We start from the raw sequence: 21,461 nt of genomic DNA on the forward strand, positions 1-21,461 counted from the left end.
GAAACCAACAGCTTTGACCCTTTGACCTAGGACTTTGACCTACCTTTCAAATATAACTTTTGAACAGGTGGTGTTAGGATTTCCATATTTCACAGTTGTATTTCTTGTGAGAAACATCAGTGTGTCACAAACATGTACACATCTTGTTTAAAATATGTTTCGAAAAACTTTTTCATAATTTGTCGCTTTCTTTATAGATTGCAAGATGGATACAGCTAAACTTGTAGTACTACCACTGATATGGTCAATTTTGGCAGTGGCGGGTCAAAATATCTTCAGTGAAGATAGTGTGATGGAAAGATGTCCTCTTACAAATACTGAGAATCTAGAGTATTTCATAAACTCTACTGCCAAAAAAATTATCCTTTCTCATTTAAATCTGATGGAGGCCCAGATGAATAAATACAGGATAGAGTTGAGCGATCTAAAAACCCAAATCACCGAGAATATAAAAAATTTGCCTAATGATGATCCAACAGAAGCTGCAAAAATAGGTACGCCTTCACAGACCTAGAAGAAATAGTGATGTAGAAATATTATCGAACAGAGTAAATTTATTATTCAGATACCTTTGCCTATATTATAAAAAAACAGTCATGTATATTTCATAACTGAATGACAGAAAATCTTTTCTGCTCTTGATTCTCAATGTTTATAAATTTCCTTTATGATACTTTCACAACTTATGTAATTGGAAAATTCGATTGAATACATTTTGAATACATATTTATATTACATCTTAAATGAGGTTCGTCCAAAATCTAGTAAATGTAAGGTGCCTACATATTTCTAGAAATTGAGAAACGATTTCCTCTAATGATCCTCTATAAATGTACATGGAGCTTGATATAATAAGATGTATCCGGACTTAAAATGTTGATAAACTCAATGAAAAATCTTATTTCAATCTGCCATTGTCAATTAAAAAAGAAGAATGTCCTGTATCAATATCAATTATTTTTTTTCAATTTTTAACGCAGGAAATGTATTGCCTACCGTCTCTCACAAAAAATGTATGCATATCTTCGTCTAGCTTGTCCTCTTCTTTAAAATGATAATAACATGAACATAAAGAAGCAGATTTACTTTCGACATATATTTGAATTGAATGCCATGCATATTTAAACATTTAGTTTTAAAAAAAAATCTGATATTATTTTAGCTTAATTTTCCCCTTATACTTTACGACAGAATTAGAATTATGTAGAAAATAAAGAATTTTCTTGGCATTCACTTCAAGATTTTGTCAAACGTAATCCGCTACCCACTTTGTTAATGTTATTATTATTTTAAAGAAAGGTCAAGAAAATATGAAAACCTGATTTCTGAGAGTCTGATGTCTTGTAAAACTCCCCTAAATATAAAAAGTCCTTTTTAAATCTTAAACGGCATTTAGAGATATGAATTTTCATTTAGTGAACCTAAAAATTAAGTCCGAATACATTTCAATTTTACCAAGCTACTTTTACATGTATAAAGGATGATCAATAGAAGAATCTGTGCTTCAATTTTTAGAAATCTGAAGGCTGCTAGGCACCTATCGTTTACTAAACTTTGACCTTAACTAGGAGGCTATAAGATACTCAATAAAAATTCTTATCGAGTACATTGGAAAACAACGGTGTCATATGTTAAATTTGCAAATTACCTACTGACAGCAAATAATTACTAGTATAAATATGGATGTAAAATTTTATTTCACTTATTATATCTTTTATTTTATCTTAAAATTTACAACATGCATCTACATGCGTGCATGAATGAAATGACTGATATACATGATAAAACTGTTTCTTTTAGAATTATTGAGAAACTACACGAAACTCGTAATATAAAAAAATAAATAAGTAGCCTAGACAAGCTGACATGATCGAATTTTGATGAATTCACGCACATGCACTTCGCTCTGATTGGCTAAAACAAACATCTTAATACCTCCCTTGTATTTTGACGAAACACTTCAACTTTAAGGTATATGTATTATATCATAAGGCTCTACAATATGCTATATATAAAGTTATTGACAACACGCGCATATACGTTTGCTGTAATTTGATTGGCTGAAAGTTTAAATTACTGTAGCTTCCTTAGTTTAAAACAAAACAAAGTGACTATAACAAAGATTATGAGTGAAGGTATAATAGGTTCCCACGTAACGTTGTTATTTGTTATCACAATTCTTGATAAGGTGCATGTATTTGTGTTGCAAATATCTGAAAGTTTAAATGACTATTATAATTACTTCCTTAGCTTTAATAAAATGTAGAATAAAGATAAGTATAATTGGTTCCTACTTTATCATGTATTTATGCTGCTATCAATGTTTTTGAAAACACGCACTTGTACTTGTGCTTTTATTTGATCAGTTTAAAACTTAATGACTATAACTTCATCAAATAATATTTAAAATGTAAATAAGCACTGAGTGTGGAATTGAACACACGGATATGTACAGGCAATAGTGATGAAATCGCATTGTTTAATACCTTGTAGGACGTATTTCTCCTATTATTCAATAAAATACTTTGAAAACTAAGACAGTTATGTATATATTTTAATGTATTTTAACGATATGAATAATGCACTCCAATAAAACAATTATAGAAAATACGAGGAGGCATGTGTGCTGAATTCTGAGTTGCTGGGAGTGTAAGTATTTAAAGCTATAAATAATGGAGTCTCAACTAATTTTAATTTGTCTACATTATTTTTTAAAATTTCAGTTCGATGTTATGGGCAATTTGGAAAGACATTTTGACTTCTATTACCAAAGATGATATAATTCAATAGATTTATAAAAGAAGTTGAAAATGATTACAAAATTAGTCCGAAACAAATGGTACGGTTTTATTCACTTATTTCCAAATTCATCTGATACAAGTATTTACGGGAACAATGACATGATTTCCATTCAATTTCTTGTAATTTTTATCTCAGCAGTCTCGTTTAAAGTCATCATTTCATAAGTTCTTAGGTCGATACAATGACATTGTCAGCAAATACAATTTATCATTAAGTCAAATGTTGACTGACGTTTTTCATACTAATTGTTAGTCAACTATTTATACACTGAATTGACGACGAATTTTTCCGTCATTTCCCGATCATGACAAGGAGCACATGGCGGGTATGACCTGTCAGCAGGGGATTCTCACACCTCCATGGCACCTGATCCCACCTCGGATAATTTGGAGGTCCGTGCTTGCTCCTATTTTGTATTGTTTTATGGACTTTGATGTTGAATACTGTTTGTTATCTCCATATCCTCATTCTGATTTGTGTTTTGTCTTAATAATATATGCAATCGAATTTGATCTAAATGTAAGTGACTAATGCAATTTGGCGTTAAAGGAATACAATATGTATTTTAAACCTAGGAAAGTAATCAACTTGCAATGCATTGATGACTATTATTATAAAACCAATGCCAGTGTTTCATGACAATTTCTCATGGCAATGTGTTTATCGTTGGCCAATGCAGGTTGCACGACTATCAAAAGGGCCAATGTAGGCAATGTGAATCTTTCTCAAGGGCTAATGCAGGCATCGGTCTACTATTATAAGCGCCAATACAGGCCAATGTTGATAACTAGGCAAAACCATTTGGGTTACGATTGTCCGCCGTCACGTCCGCTCGTCACAGGGCGTGATTAAAAAAAATTCGAAAATTTCAACTTTTCTTTTGTGAACCTTTTTTTGCATCACATTATAGCATCTTGTTTGTAGTTTCAAAAAAAAAAAAAAAATCCCACCGTAAACAAAAACGACAATTTCCGGTTATGAGACAAAAACTACATAATGTGAGTATTTTTCTTTCCCATAAATATTTTTTATAGATAAGGTATTTGTAATGATTTTTGGATATGTTATTTAAACTGCAAATGTCTACATTACAAAAAAAAACGACAACTTCCGGTTATGAGACAAAAACTACATAATCTGAGTATTTTTCTTTTTCATAACTATTTTTCTTTTATAAAAAAAAGTTTGTAATAATTTTTGGATATGTTATTCAGACTGCAAATGTCTACATTTACGTAAAATATCTATGTAAAATTTACTTCCGGTCGCGTGATTCCTATCCTCAGAATGAGAAGTTATCATAGCTAGATCTCGTATACGGTAAGAGATTAAGACACCAAACTTGTAGGAGTGGTAGATCTTGATGCGTAAGCAAATCCATTTGGGTTAACATCGTCCGCCGTCACTTCCGGTTGTCACAGAAAGTGATCAAATAAATCAAAAATTTCAACTTTTCTTTATGGAATCTCTCTTAGTATTATATTATAGCATCTTATTTATAGTTTTGAAATATGTCAGTCCCACTGGAAACAAAAACGTCAACTTCCAGTTATGAGAGAAAAACTGCATAAATTGAGTATCGTATACTACCCAATAAATATATTTTTAAAAAGAGTATTTGAAATGATCTTAGGACATGTTATTCAGACTGAAATGTTTAGAGTAACCTCGAATATCTTTTTTAAAATTTACTTCCGGTCACGTGATTTCTTCTCTTCAAAATGAGAAGTTAACATTACGAGATCTCTTGTAACTGTAACAGATCAAGACACTAAACTTATATGAATAATAAATGAAAATTGGGCAACAGATATAGGGTAAAATACGTCTGCCGTCACTTCCGGTCGTCACAGGTAGTGATAAAAAATTGAATATGATTTTTATAAATGTTATTAATACTACATATATACGTGTCTAAGTAACGTCGAGAATCTTGGTAAGTTACACCTCCGGTCGTTTGTTTTCCTGTAATCATTTTATATTATATGCCTTTTCTAACACAGATAAAAGCTCATTCATACAGATAAATAGAGGAGAACGCAAGACCGTTTTTGTTGCTCTAGCAATAAGAGTTTCTAGTAATATATAATAATTATATAATTCAGGTGTTCGGCTCATAAACGGAAGTTCTTTAGGCCAAGGAAGAGTTGAAGTTTACATGAATGGAACATGGGGGACAGTATGTGGTGACAATTGGGACTATAAAGATGCCAATGTGATCTGTAGACAAATCTTTGGAATTGATGGGTAATTTTTTTTCTTTACAATATCTTAATTCAGTCTTTACAGGAATCCATCATATTTTCATATGTCCAATAAAGAATATTAGATCGAAACGCCCCTTTGTGCATTTATTTTAACAGAAAAGAAAATTTTATTTAAATATTCCGAAAAAAAACTTGCTTTTATGATATTACAATCAGCATCTAGGAGAGGAAACTTGGAATTTACTTACGCGTGCTTTTTTCGCAACCTATAGGCAACAAGCAGAAAAAAAATGACCAAACACTCAAGAAATATGTCTATTTTCTTTACTTGCATTTTTGCTGCATTTAGAATATTGATAAGCTATGTTACCTAGCAACCGATAAGAATCAATACGGAAGCCCATTTAGGACCTATCAAAAATTATATTTCAATTCGATATAACGAATTGTCGAATTTGTTATAACGAATTTAATTCGTTTAAGGGGGCCGACTATAGTTTTATTGTGTGAAAACTACAATAGCGAAACTATTCATTTTTATACCATATATAACTTTAACATTAACTTCAGAGTACATGCAAAGTTTGGGGGAAATCTACCGTCCAGGTATTCTTAAGGGACCGTCTTAAAATACAGGTACATTTACTATAGGATTATATAGGAAAATGCCAATTTTTAGCACTTTAAAGCAAATTATACAAATACTACAATACACATTTTGTTCAAACTATAATATTTGATGAGTAATACTATATTATACAATATATGTAAGAACCACAAAATTCTACCGTCTTGTTACCAGAGGGGGCATCTCAAAATACAAAAAAATTAGCAAATTTTACTATTTTTATAGAGTATTACAAAATATGACGTACACAATGGATTCACATGAAATCATAATAAGAATATTGGAGATATTCTCAAATTTCTATGTTTTAAATTTCAAGAGTGTATGTTTATTACTTTTTCTGTAATAATATTTTTATTACCCCTTTCTTTATGAGCTATAGATTATCATAACGTCAAAAACACACTGCAACGACGTCAACCTACCTATCAATTGCAAAATCGGTTAAAAAATCAGTTATATCAAATTTTGTTAGATCAAATTCAACAATAAAGCCTATAGAAAAAAATATATGAATTCGATATAACGATTTGTTGAATTCGTTTTAACAAATTTAATTTGTTATAACAAATTTGAACTTCTTGAATCTATTATAACGAATTTAACAAATCTATTTTAACAGATTAAATTCATCATAACAAATTCAAAGACATTGTTATTATAACGAATTAGATTTGTAATAACAAATTCGGCAATTCGTTATATCGAATTCAAAAATATTTTTTGATAGGTCCTAAATAAGCTTCCGTAGAATCAATGCCATAAGGTGGCGCTTATTACATGTCTCGCCTGTAATTACTGGAAATCAACTGTACTAAAAGCTTTCAATATAATATGTCTCTTTTGATTCACTACTTCCTTGTATAAATGAACAGTTGGGCCTTAACTACATTCATAGCAAACTTTACAGTGTCTCTTTAAAAGTTTTGAATAGACTATTTGTAAAAGTCAAGGAAAGCCTTTATTTGTATTCTTCGACGGCAGAATAGGGGCTCGGATCTGTGATTATGGAAATTGCGAATCATATGTTCTTTAAACCACCACGTTTGATGGAAGAAACAATTAACATCAATATGCCAAGAAAGGAATTGACCTTTGGGGCCAGCCAGAGAAAAAAAATTTTACTTACCTAAAAAAGTTGACAACCAAAAAAAAAAAGGAAAAAGTTGCCCAAAGTCGAAAATCCTGTTTCTTGGGGGGGGGGGGGGGGGGTATTTTAATCATCTTAGTGACAACTTCTTTCAGTACCAATTCTAATGCTACATTTTTGGTACATCACTAAAAGTCTAAAAGTGGGTGGGGGGGGGGGCAACCAGGCTTTCAATTAACATTTCCTATGGTATAGGTAAGGTTGGGGGAAAAAGTGTTGCTACGCCCCTGACATGGTTTATATAACATGTATAGGTAAAATTCTTAACCACGAAAAAGATCCTGTACATGTATTCTAACATATTTCAAGTGTAAGTCCACATCTTCTTTTCTTAAAATAACACATTGAAAATTGCTTCGAACCTTTTAAATTCTATAAAAAAAATAAGAGTTTTGTGGAACGTTATATGACAGCTTAGATCGAACGAAATTGAAAGTTGTTTCTGAAATGCAGTCAACCTTCAAGGTCAAAATTTTTGGTATCAAGAAGGTATTTTCATATGGGATACACTCATATGAAAGCCCTTGTACTACAGCAACTGTTCAAAAGTTTTGGTCAAGGGTTGGGTTTATTACGAAGTGTGTCAAACTCTAAGGTCAATATCAAAAGGTTAAAGATACCTTTACCTATTGATAATTCATGTAACAAAACACAATGTGAAGTATGAAAGCCCTAGCACCAACTATTTAAATGTTATGACTAAGATTATAAAGTTTTTCTTTTGTAAGATAGGGTTAAACTCCAAGGTCAAAAGGTTAAACTTGATGGTAACCAAAGAAATCTTTTTTCAGGGAATAAATACACCTGGGAAATACGAAAGCCATAAACAATCCTAGTAAAAAATAATGTCAATTTTTTTTGCGGACAACAAACAGCAAACTACACACCACCAAATCTTCGATTACGGGGAATAAAAACTCTAGATTGCCTCAACATCAAGCATCTAAAACGTAATCCCACACCGTGTTCATGTTGTTGGGTACTGTGGGGCACGTCATTACTGGTGACGTAAATATGGATTGTGACATGATAGCGGTGTTTCTCTTTGACGTTTGCTGTTCTGTATTAGCAAAACAGAACGGGACCACAGTGGGTGGAGCTACTCTCCGTTCTGAATTAGCCCTGTATGTACTATATCGTGTTCCATTAGCCAACTAGTCTGTATCTAAAATACAGAACGTTCTAAAAATAAATCTAATTCAATTTATCAAAAGCAAGTACAAATAGTAGATAAATAGTTGTTACTTTCCCATTATAATTTTTGGAGAAATATTTTCTAGGTATATAAAAATTTCTCTATCACTTTTAAAAATTAATTCCAAACATAATCTACACGTTATTTCGATACAAACAAAAACGGGCAGTAACAAAAATGCCCAATGTACAGTGTAGTTAAATTCCTGAAAAACTGTTTCCTTTCCTTGTTTCTTTGGGTCCCCTTTAAAATAGTAAAGCACATGGCTTCACGGATGAAGCATACATTTGGTAAAATTCGCACCCCCCCCCCCTTTTTCACTCTTCACTGGCAAAATCATTCAATTCCATTTTTAGCTTTTTGATGTTTCCTCTTAAATCCTTATCACTGAAGACTTCTCTTTCACTTGGGTTTTTAATGTGAATTTTCTCTAACTCAGTGCATTGTAGTAACCCTTGGACTTCCGGTCCAAGGACTATCATTTATGCATATGATAAGTAAGACCCCGTTGAGGCGTTATATAGTGTATTTTTGCATCATCAACTCTCCACCTTTACTGTGAGATTTTCCAGCTGGAGCAATGGAAATGCGTACTTAAGCCATTTTCAAGAGGCTTTAGCATCGTAACGGGAAACGAAAGGAGATTTTTTTTTTGAAATATTACTGCATTACTTAAGATGAACAGTACAAACCCTTAAAACTCCATAATATTGCCAAATGTTTTGTTAAACATGCAATTTTTAGCCGGGCTTATTGCTCAAAGAGCAATTGCCGGCTTATGTGATCCTGTTCAAGGCAGGATGTTGACCCCATAGTCGCCATTTTAAAGTTACGTGCAAAAATATAGTTCTTACTCTCAACCGCTTTTGAGATAATACAAACGCTAGATAAAGCAACAAAAATAAAACGAAGTTTTATCTATATAAAATAAACATTAGTAGTAATGACTTTGAAAACTTCATAAGTCAAAGAACATAGTTCATTAGCATAAGGATTTTTGATAACCAGTGTTTACCGTAGTTCTCTGCACATACGAGGTAAAGCAGGAGAGGGAACCAGACTGGCCTGTTTGTTTACATTCAGCTGCGGTACCAGATTAATTCTGATTCTGACAAAATCGGACCGTGATATTAGGATTGAAAAACTCACTTTCAGTGTCTTATCATTTATATTGATAGTTTTAAAATAATTTTTTCATCAGAATATAAACGTGATTCATGTAAGAAATCCATTCTACTCTGTAAATGAGCCCGGCTCTCTGTACTTCTGAGTACTTTGATTGATTTCCGTTAAGCAGAGTCAAATTTGACTTCCGGTTAATTGGTCTGAAAATCGTTCAACCGTTAAATTACCGATTTTTACCAAATTGAAGATATTTATACATGTAATTTGAAGATAGAATTCTTTACTTTACACAATTATTTCCCCCTAATGTAGGGTGTTGCGTTTCTTTTGCGTTTCAGTATATAAGAAATAAAAATCCCTGACATCAAGTCATCAAAGAACTGTCTGTATCGCCTGTATGTGTAATTAGTTAAACCGAAATTTTAAGACCCCTGAAATAAATTGGGATCAATCTCTTCTACAACAAGATTCACTTTATCAATTAAGACTGACTTCAAGTCAATAGCGTCTTCCCCGTTGTCAAAAATAATCTGACGTTGTCCGTGGAAATATACACTGTATATACTGTGGGTGCATTCTCCCTATCAAGGCCTCACAAACGAAGTCTGCGTATTTGGCGGTTTGGATGCTACAAAGCTATAGAGTGGACGTTGCTTTTTCTTTTTTTCATCGTTTCACAAATCATTTAGAGAACTCGACAGGTTCTGTATCGTAGATTAAAATTTGGGGGCGGACTGCCCCCCCCCCTTATTGGTATCTACTATATACAACCCGTCGCGTTCTCTAAATAATACTAATATATAAGGAGTTAAGTCACTTTTTATTAATGAGCCAATTTAAAGGGATTTAAACTTTCAAATTGAGTCGTAATTTAATAAACATTGTTAATTCTGTAGAAGATTTCGCAAGAAGATGGATCAAATATGAAAAAACGAACTCCAATAAATGTATCAGATGGATGTTGAATTCTCGCATTTAGCCACTGAGAGAAATATGAAAACCATTTATTTTATTTTTCTGTCTTCGTCGCAGAGGTGAATCAAAAATAGATTGCATGATCAGTATGTACTGATCTCCGCTGACAAAGCAGGCTACAGCATTAATTTTCTTTCAGGAAGAAAATATCTGGGACAATCTTTTCAAAGTCATCATCTCAGTAACTGCCATTAAATAATAATTCTATGTAGGCACCCTCAGGAATCCCGGTCACGATAGCCTAGTGGTACAGCGTTCGCTTCGTGATCGGGAGGCCCGGGTTCGATTCTCGATTACGGCGCCGCGTTATACCTCAGATATAAACATAGGCAGTGACGGTTCCTTCGCCAAGCGCTCGGCACTAGAAGTGAAAGCCACGGGTCTTTCGGATATGACCTTGAAAATGTAGGTCCCGTATGGAACGCCGTCACTGCCTTATAGCAGAACACTACTATTGCATTGTGTCAACCTTCCATTACAATATGTCAACTCTTTATGACATTAACCCACACTACTATTGCATTGTGTCAACCTTCCATTACATTATGTCAACTCTTTATGACATTAACCCACACTACTATTGCATTGTGTCAACCTTCCATTACATTATGTCAACTCTTTATGACATTAACCCACACTATTATTGCATCGTGTTAACTTTCCTTTACATTATGTCAACTCTTTATGACATTTACACATACTACAATTATAATTCGTCAACTTGCATTTCGTTATGTTTACTTTTCATGAGATCTTAGTTTTTATTAACTGATGTGAAAAGCTCAAGCCATACTGTGCGCACTCTTCTACATTATGTCGATTCACTATTACGTTATGCGAACACGGGTATCCTCAGCCTTTATATGAGCATAACGTATTTTCCGCGTTCCGCAAGCACTAAAAATGGCGGGAGAAAAACTGTCGTAGAAGAGATTCTCAGCGATTTGGGAATGACATCTTTAAATGAAAACTTTAAGCGACAAATGATTGACGTGCAAAGCCTTAACACTGCGACTGTGAATTAAAGTCACGTCGAAATTCAGTTGTGTTTACTTTAATCTCATAATTAAATAAATCAAATATTATGAGTCGTGCAGCAATCATTTTTTTCTTTTGTATTTTGATTCTTTTATTTTTAATAAAAGTCTTAAACTTTGAAGGACATTGCATTAGTTTTACAATAAGCTTAGCTGAATTAAGTTGAAAATTTTTTCTATAAAATTATAAGGCCTGAGAGCTTCTCCGCTTTCCGCCCTTGGTCTCCAACCATATACCGTCCCCCTTGTTTCAAGATTCCCATATCTGTCACTGATATGTGCCCATGCATGCTTACTAAGGCATATTCAATTGATTTAGATGAGCGACTGGTAGAATTTGTAATAGAATTCTGGCCCTGGAATGACTAAAAAAAATCACTAACTCCAGTGACGTTGCATCTTTTTTTGAAAGAGAAGGTCAGCCAGAAAAAAAATCATTCACCCGAAAAAACTTGACAAGCCAAGAAAAAAAATTCCAAGCCCGAAAATCCTATTTCGGGGAGAGGGGTCCAACTTCGATCAGTCCTATTTTTTTCCAGATATATTACAATACCCGTAGTGGATTATACTTCAACAAAAAGTGGGGGTGGGGACTGTACAGTTTCAATGAACATTACATTTACTATAGTAAAGTTATGTCTGGGAAAAAAAGGGGGGGGGTAATATTATGTGCCTGTAATTTATCCTAATCAATCAGGACCCCCCACCCCCCTTCTTACCAGTCATTAAATCACGGTCGTCAACATTCATTACATACTAGATATACAGCTTTTAGATAATGTAAATGTTTTTTAACACCAGGTAATGAACTTTTGGAATCAACACGATAAAGAGTTAACACAATATAAAGATATTTTTAAATCACGTAAGAAAGAGTTGACATAACGTAGTTATATATCCACATCACGGAATGGAGTTTTGACATAATGTAATAAAGTATTGATATAATATAAAGATATGTTCACATTATGTTATACACTTTTTACACTACATAATAAAGCACTGACATAAAGGTAAGATGCGTTCACCTCATATCATGATGCCCTCGCCGTAAAATAAAGATAAATCCATATCACGTACGTAATAATGCTTTGATATAATAGAAATATACACTCTCAAAAAGGAATGGGCTTTTGACTTCGTGTAATGATAAGTTTAATTATGAAACACAATTTACTTGACGTAATGCAGTTTTGACCTCACATTTTAAAGAAATGAAATGATGTAAAGAAAAATTCATTTCATGCAAGAAAGTTTTAACACAATGTAAACACATTATCACTTCATATAATGAATTTTTTACTTCAAGTTATGAAGTGCTGACATAACGAAAGGATGTATTTACTTCATGTAATGCTGCATTGACATGATTTTAAGATATATTTACATCATCTCATAAAAAATGGACATAACGTAAAGATATGTTCACATCACGTAATGATAAATTGACATAATAAATGCATAGTTCATAGTTGTATGCTATAAGGCAGTGATGGCGTTCCATGGTCCCGTGTCACGGTAGGCGCTGGCACGATAAAGAACCCTCACTGCTCAATGGCCCTGGGTGCCGAGTATAGGTCTAAATGAAGCTCTTCACCGGCATACCGTGATGTCTCCATATGAGTGAAAAAAAAAAAAATCTTGTAAAATACATATTATTTAACGATATTGAAGTCAGTAATTCAAGATGAAACTTCACTAAAAGGAATTTTCCACCCTCATAGTTTAATTTTAATAGTTCAATTAAAAGAGAAAAAAATATTTTTGCTTAATAAGTTTGAATTAACTAATAATTGCAAAACATATTTATGTTACCATAACTTTAAAGATGTAAGACTCAAACAGAAGTACTCAGTATATCAAGATTTAAAAATCGTATATTTTTGATAAATTTTAAAATAAAAATTATGTAAAAACTATAGTAAAAATTACGGAAGCGTATTAGTGCCACGCAATATTTTTTTTAAAGTTGGTAATTCCAACTTTAAAGTTGGAAATTCCAACTTTAATCTTGGCTTTTCCAACTTTAAAGTTGGAAATTCCAACTTTAATCTTGGCTTTTCCAACTTTAAAGTTGGTAATTCCAACTTTAATCTTGGCTTTTCCAACTTTAAAGTTGGTAATTCCAACTTTAATCTTGGCTTTTCCAACTTTAAAGTTGGAAATTCCAACTTTAATCTTGGCTTTTCCAACTTTAAAGTTGGAAATTCCAACTTTAATCTTGGCTTTTCCAACTTTAAAGTTGGTAATTCCAACTTTAATCTTGGCTTTTCCAACTTTAAAGTTGGTAATTCCAACTTTAATCTTGGCTTTTCCAACTTTAAAGTTGGTAATTCCAACTTTAAAGTTGGAAATTCCAACTTTAATCTTGGCTTTTCCAACTTTAAAGTTGGAAATTACTTTAATCTTGGCTTTTCCAACTTTAAAGTTGGTAATTCCAACTTTAATCTTGGCTTTTCCAACTTTAAAGTTGGTAATTCCAACTTTATTCTTAGCTTTTCCAACTTTAAAGTTGGTAATTCCAACTTTAAAGTTGGTAATTCCAACTTTAATCTTGGCTTTTCCAACTTTAAAGTTGGTAATTCCAACTTTAAAGTTGGCTTTTCCAACTTTAATCTTGGCTTTTCCAACTTTGACTTTTAACCTTTAAGGAAGGTTTTTATTATTTATTTACTTATTAATTTTTTTGTCAACATATTTCTGGCTGGGGTGCTCCCCCCCCCCCCTGAAAAAAAATTTGGATCCACGCCGGTACGGAATTGATACATTTAGATAGGTTGTATATAATTTTGCAGAAAATATTTTATTTGTTCAAATAAAAGTTGTTTACATTGAGTATTTAATAGATTTGTTAGCAATTTATCATTGCAATCTAGGGGTAGGGGTCGAAATAGAAAGGGGGGAGGGGGGGGGAGAGCGGACGGGATTATGGGGAGTTATAATATGGTACTTTTACAATAGAAAATAAACACTAGCACACGAAAATAAATTGTTGACTTCTTTTTATTTGTGTTTGTTTTAATTTTTTTACCTTTACCTTGCTTATGACTTTACATAAAACTTACAACTTTTACTTAGAAATCCTTATATTCCTTTAAGACCTCTTGTGTAATTCTGTTGAGAATAACTTCATATAAATTATGTACACAGTATTCCGTACATGACAGGATTTGAACTTAACCAATTACAGATATTAGCCATTTATTATGTATTGTATAAAAGAATGAGACAGCAATTAAATACTCAATGTAATCAAATTTTATTTAATCAAATTAAACATTTCTGCTTAATATACAACATAACTAAATGTATCAATTTCGTACTGGCGCGGATCCAGGATTTTTTTTTTGTTGACAAACAAAAAATTAATAATAAGTAAATAAATAATAAAATCCTTTCTTAAACGTTAAAAGTCAAAGTTGGAAAAGCCAAGATTAAAGTTGGAATTACCAACTTTAAAGTTGGAAAAGCCAAGATTAAAGTTGGAATTACCAACTTTAAAGTTGGAATTTCCAACTTTAAAGTTGGAAAAGCCAAGATTAAAGTTGGAATTACCAACTTTAAAGTTGGAAAAGCCAAGAATAAAGTTGGAATTACCAACTTTAAAGTTGGAAAAGCCAAGATTAAAGTTGGAATTACCAACTTTAAAGTTGGAAAAGCCAAGATTAAAGTTGGAATTTCCAACTTTAAAGTTGGAATTACCAACTTTAAAGTTGGAAAAGCCAAGATTAAAGTTGGAATTACCAACTTTAAAGTTGGAAAAGCCAAGATTAAAGTTGGAATTTCCAACTTTAAAGTTGGAATTACCAACTTTAAAGTTGGAAAAGCCAAGAATAAAGTTGGAAAAGCCAAGAATAAAGTTGGAATTTCCAACTTTAAAGTTGGAATTACCAACTTTAAAGTTGGAATTTCCAACTTTAAAAAAAATATTGCGTGGCACTAATACGCTTCCGTAAAAAATATATCATTTTAATGCCAAAGCTCCAAATTAATAACTTCTTTACAAATATATTTGAATATCAGGGAACCCATTTAACATTAGCAGTACAAAAAGGAATTCAAGATTAATGCATAACGTCAGATTTGTAGAAACACTTCTTATCAATTAAATGCTGCTTCAACAAAAAGGAATTTTAGTATTTCTCATCCATTTTTCCTTTACAATCTTTCTACCACCCTAAATGAAAACATCTATGTACTAATAGGCTGGGAAAATAGGTAACCTACCGATCTCTGGATTGACACCAGTTGCAACCATCCCATGTCTCTTATTTTGTGAATCTTAAAAACAGTGAAAATGTGCCAGAGGTGCTGCTGTCGCAAAAAGGGGTTCCTTTCCAGATAAATTCACATACCTTGCACAACACCAAAGCTGCAATTGGGTTGGGAATTTATTTCTAGATAAACTTTTATTCTAACTTAATTCTATTGAAATGTATACTTACGGAATGTTTAAATGATATGTTTATTCATCCAGCTTAGTTCAGTAAAAACGTGTAAATTTTGCAAAAATTTTCAGTAAATACATGAATTTCTTAGCAATTCAGTAATTCACATATTTCCTAAAATGGCCAGTAAATACACGAATTTACTGAATGGTTTAGGAAATACATGAAATTCCTAATTTCACATATTTACTGTAACATATACATTGAGCGATTCTACGTTGAGAGTATACATTCTAACTGTAGTGAGGGCTTGACCCGAGACACAGATTATTCTAACTACCGAGAGAAATACTGGCGCATCACTATTTTCTAACAAAAGATAACAAGGGTACCCTCTTAATAGATTCTAATTAAACTTGCAGATTTTTTTATAATGGTGAAATACAATGTACATGTATCTAGTTAATAAGCTGCAGACATTCAGACTCTTTAGTATCCCATACATCTAAACAATGTTAATATTTTTGATCATACAACTACTATAAAAAAGCAACAAAAACTGTTTGAAAAATCTTCATTTAAAACATATTACAAAATCAAGGATATTTTGATCATCATAGGCTATGTCCTTCTCCTGTGATCTTTTTTTTAAGTAAAATGGGCTCCTGAAAAGTGTCATATTGAGAATAAATGAAGCAAGTCAAAATATGCCAAGATAGGTCCCAGAAGCCACCTCCTGCAATGTAATAATTAAATTTTTCGGGGGAGGACCCCCCCCCCCCCCCCCCCCCCCCCCCCGCTTACCGAAAGGAGGGAAGCCCCTCTCGGACTCACCCCCACCCCCCATCGGGCCCGTGGCCCTCGGTTTGGACCTTCGGCCCTCAAGTCTACAGTCCCCCTACCTTTTTCTTTTTCTCCACCTTCTCTGAAAATTAATGAGAACCCTGAATTTTTATCAATCAATTACCCTGAGGGAGTGTAGATTCAAGTACGTCCAGTTGCCCATTTTCCTTTATGTGCTATGCAACATTCAGCTGCAGCATTTTTAGAAAGAGTCAATTTTCAGATAAAACAAAGATTCAAAATATCGAGAACCCCCGCTTTTTATAGCCCTTTTGCGTCTGACGTAATTGCATTAGAAACAAACAAATGAAAATTGAGATCAAACATTTTTAAGGAATTTTGCAAAATCAGGTCTTTTTGTCTATGAGATTTATAGAATAGCTGTAAAGTTAACAATTGCATTAAAAATAATGCATTTTACTCGAATGCGTCATATCCGTCTAAAAAAGAAATTATGAAAACATTATCAAACATTTTTCAGGATATTGTTCCTACTATGCGTTTCATTTTTTGAAGAGTATATAAATTGTATTTAAGAACAACTTGGATTTAATTCTACAAGTGGTAACCCAACTTATAGATGGTCATGTTGTCAATCCTGACTCGGTCAACATTGAATCATGACCCGACCCGGCTAAGATTGAATGGTCATGTTATCAATCTTGACTTGGCCATGTTATCAATCTTGACTTGGCCATGTTATCAATCTTGACTGCGCCATGTTCAATCCTGACCTGGCCAAGATAGGATGGCCATGTTGTCAATCTTGACTTGGTCGTGTTGTTATCAATCCTGACTAAGCCATGTTATCAATCCTGACTTGGTCAAGATTGAATCATGACCTGGCCAAGATAGGATGGCCATGTTGTAAATCCTGACTTGGTCAGGATAAGATGGCCATGTTACCAATCTTGACTTGGTCAACATTGAAACATGACTTGGTCAGGATAGGATGGTCATGTTATCAATCCTGACCAGGTCAAGATGGTAAAAATCCTGACTTGGTCATGTTTAAATCTTGACATGGTCAGGATTGATAACATGACCAGGTCAAGATTGATTTTCAATGAAATATATAGAACATGACATGGGGGTCCCCTATGGCTTTCCATAGTTTTGATATCCCGAAGAACCAAAATAAATTTGATCTACCGTATATATATTAGATTCCGAAACTTCATAAAAATCCTTACAAACAGATATATTGCGGGTCCCAGTAAATGTTCTACCAGGCCTCTTTCTTTACTCCTCACTAAGATATTAACAGTAGTAAAAGGAGAGACTTCAAGAGTACTGTGCAACAATATATTCAGGAAGTGGTATAAAAAGGATGTGGATGCTTAAAAATTCCAAGGAACTTTTGGACACTTTGAAATCGCAAGATTTTATCAAAATTAACAGCTTAACAATGGTTATTTCCACAGGCACCTGACGTTACTTATTTTTCTTTTAATAAAAAAAATTATATACCCTTACCTTATGGTTTATTATAAGGTAAGGGTATATAATTTTTTTTATTAAAAGAAAAATAAGTAACGTCAGGTGCCTGTGGTTATTTCCATTCCTACGCCGATACGATATATCCTGGTGAGCTTGAGATAAAAGATACCACAGAGTCTGACGCATCTGTCTTCTTAATTCTGTGAAAATTAATTCATTAATTCGTAAATATAAGAAATATGAAAAGAATTCTCCCTTAAGTTATTATTTTGAAAAGATGTTTTCTTCGAAATCGAAATACACTAGACAAAATTGCTAACGCACCACTTGTTCATTTGTATTTGTGAGTTGAACATTTGCCGAATCGGTACTAGTGTACATAATATGCCATTATTTCAAAAGCAGTGGGATTGACAAATGTCTTGGCATCATGAAAAAACCCTTGAATGACCTTCTTGTCCGAAAACCAATTTCCAGCTGTGCACTGCGCACCATTTTTGCACAGATATGAAATTCTTGATCACTAAAGGGGTCTGTGAGATTGCCACAGGAGTAAGTCCCCCAGTAAAAAATCAAATAACTAACGGTCATTGACTCTCATATCTCCTAGTAATCATCTGATACCTTAGTGTCTATACTAAATCCACTCCACTTCCGGTTGACCAAGTTTTGTGGAACAATTTTCAGCTTATTGTATACTGCTACCTTAATGCCGTGGTTATTTATAGTTAACGTTTTTATGTTTGTTAATCTATTGGAACAATTTTTCATGAGTAGAATCCATAAGTTTTTAATTGTTTTATTTTTTACAGATTTTTCTAAAGGAACCCCCTGCAGACGCCATCATGTGTGCTTTTGCACGCTCTTCTAGCGTCAAACGCCGCATACGGTGTAATTTTTTTTCTGAGTTTTAAATTAGCACAAATGGAAAGAACACAAATACAAAGAAAAAATTGAATTTTTTTTTCAAAAATGGAATAGACACGATTTTATCTTTTTCTATGAATTGGTCACACTTCAATAAACATTGTAATTATTTATATGGTTTGACATTAATATGCCTTATTTTTTGTTAAAGTGAAATATTTATATATCAAATGCATCATAAACAGGTTTTTAAAAGTAAAATATTAATTCTCTTAGGTGGTGCGTTAGCAATTTTGTCCAGTGTATTGCGATTCTGCTATTTTTCTGCCACATTGCGAGCATACAGAAGGAATTCTAATTATGGTGAAATCCCGTTTAGTTCAGTTTTGTTGTAAATTTTAAATCACAATGTTTAAGATACATTTAATGTAAAGGTATATTTTAGAAATGGACTGGCCGTTGCAAGTGGTGTATTTGGGGAGGGAAGTGGTCCGATTCTTTTACAGGGAGTACAGTGTTCCGGTAATGAAAACAATATACTTGACTGCGCGCATTCAGCAGCACATAAATGCAGCCATGCACAAGATGTTGGTGTCATATGTTTTCTTCCAAATCGTAAGTAATTTGTTTCTAAAAACTATACAATGTTTAAAATAAAAGAAGATGTAACTATTTTCATTTTTTTTAAATTTTAACTTCAGGCAATATAAGATTTTCTAATGGAAAATCTCCTAGCGAAGGTGTAGTTGAGATTCTGATAAACGGAAAATGGGGAGCTATCAGTGATGAACAGTGGAATGCAAATGATGCACATGTAGCGTGTAGGTCTCTTGGATATTCTGGGTAAATACATTTACTTTCATATCTACATGTAATTCATCAATTGTAATTTTCTTTTAAATTGCAAACTAAGAACTTGATAAAATGATAAAACAGGCGATGCATGCACCTCGATAAATTGTGTGCATATAGTTTGAATAACTTCTATGTTAAATTCACATATTTCATCCGTTTGCCTGACCAGGACAAGGAGCAAACGGCAGTGTTACCGGTCGACAGGGAATGCTTACTCCTGTATGGCATCCGATTCCACCTCCGACGTTTAAGAGGCCTTCTTTTGCTCTTCTCCTAATTTGTATTGTTTAACAACTGAAAAATAACAATCCTCTCTATATAAAGAAATCGCATAATTATCAGGTTTAATCGGCGTCTAATTGCCTAACCACCAAATCGCACATGTATATAGCCACTTTCACCCAACAGTACCTCGTAGAGTTATTAAAAATCCTTTTCTCGGTTCTTTCTTTCAAAAGATTTCTTTCTACCTGAAAATCTAACGTACAATCTAACATACCGGTGTAGGGCTTCAAAGTACCTTTACCATTGCGCAGTGAAGAAACTTTATCTTTCCAACACCTGCCGTGACACAAGGACTCAGTTTTTAAGGTCTCATCCGAAGGACCCATGCAGTGGCAGCTTTTTTTAGACAGGTCTTATGTATTAAGACTTTTAGAAGTTTGTGTTTAAACTGATCCCATTTCGTATTTTGACTACTTTCCATCTTTTATTATGACTTGGAAGTGTGTTACGATCTTGATAAGATCATTTGATAATGTTTAAAGTCAAATAGAAAAAAAATTATATTTTAAGTCGCGCTTAAATCTGTGTATGTAAACCATGGCCAGCATTAATTTTATTCGGGAGAGAGAAACATCTGCGAAGTCGCAAATTGAATTTAAACTGGTAACGAATCCCGAAAAATAATTGATTTACAGTAAAAAGGAACAATAGAGGCTCATACTTACATGTATTATTTATATTTCATATGATCCTAGTTTATGTATTGTTTAAGACACCATGTCGTTTAAGCTTTAATGAGATCATCGATTAAAAAAATAAAAGGAGGAGGGAGGGAGATAGAGGATTTTTTGTCATTTCCTGCATGTTTAAAACTCTCAAACGAAGGTCAATTATAAATTAACACTGAACACAAAGATTTGATGAGTAACGCAAGATTTTTTTTTGGCAAGTTGAAGGCCAAAAGTAGAAAAATTGTTACATTCATACTTCACATATGATAGTTACTACCACATAAAGGTTGTGTCATGGCCTTGACCAACGACCATCCCGCTTAGTTCAAGATCACTGACAAAATAGAAAAAATAAGTTTAAGATGAGAATTAAACAAAGAACATTTTATACCCTAAACAAACAGATGATGCATTTGACAGGGGTATCCCGACTGCTTCGATCGTATTTGGAGAGGGAAATTCACATAACTGGTTGGACGGAATTAATTGCACAGGGCATGAAGTTTCTCTGTTGCAATGCTCAAAATCAGTCATAGGAGCAAACAGTCACATTTCTGGCCGGAATGCCGGTGTCATTTGTTATCCTTCTAAAGGTGGTGAGTATATCTAAGATATTCAAGTTTCTATTTCATTGTTACTCTCCTTTACTTGTATGCATTTTGACAAATATTATAGATATTTTATTTAATTAATTCAAACAGTTAGGCTGCCACTTGATATCAATTACTACGTCGCTTAGTCTTTTGATAGTTTAAGGTTAAAGGTCTTCTTCATTACAATTAATAGCTCTTTATTATTTTGACAAAATTGAGAATATTAAACATTTTCACAAAAATGACACCATGGATACACAGTGCATATAGAAAATGAATAAATCAGATGACTGCCTGTCTGTTCAGATATTTGCCAAATCGATCTTTATATCGTAGACCTTTCTTTTCTTCTTTACAGTGAAATCTCTCACTTAATTACACTCCCACAATGGTAGTTGCG

At 33.1% G+C, this 21,461-nt stretch overlaps 1 protein-coding gene across 1 annotated transcript in view; it reads left to right on the plus strand.

Moving 5' to 3' along the window:
• Positions 1 to 201: 201 nt before the first annotated feature.
• Positions 202 to 21,461, plus strand: part of LOC134233835 (deleted in malignant brain tumors 1 protein-like) — a 51,041-nt gene continuing 29,781 nt past the window's right edge. The window contains exons 1-5 of the mRNA XM_062715888.1: positions 202 to 494; positions 4,908 to 5,049; positions 19,103 to 19,272; positions 19,359 to 19,500; positions 20,889 to 21,064. Coding sequence (XP_062571872.1) covers positions 206 to 494; positions 4,908 to 5,049; positions 19,103 to 19,272; positions 19,359 to 19,500; positions 20,889 to 21,064 — 919 coding nt within the window. The 5' untranslated portion in view covers positions 202 to 205. The remainder of the gene's footprint in view (positions 495 to 4,907; positions 5,050 to 19,102; positions 19,273 to 19,358; positions 19,501 to 20,888; positions 21,065 to 21,461) is intronic.

Source organism: Saccostrea cucullata, unplaced genomic scaffold, assembly GCF_032062105.1.
Source record: "Saccostrea cucullata isolate Sc308-1 unplaced genomic scaffold, CSIRO_AGI_Scuc_v1 ctg224, whole genome shotgun sequence".
Lineage (NCBI taxonomy): Eukaryota > Metazoa > Mollusca > Bivalvia > Ostreida > Ostreidae > Saccostrea > Saccostrea cuccullata.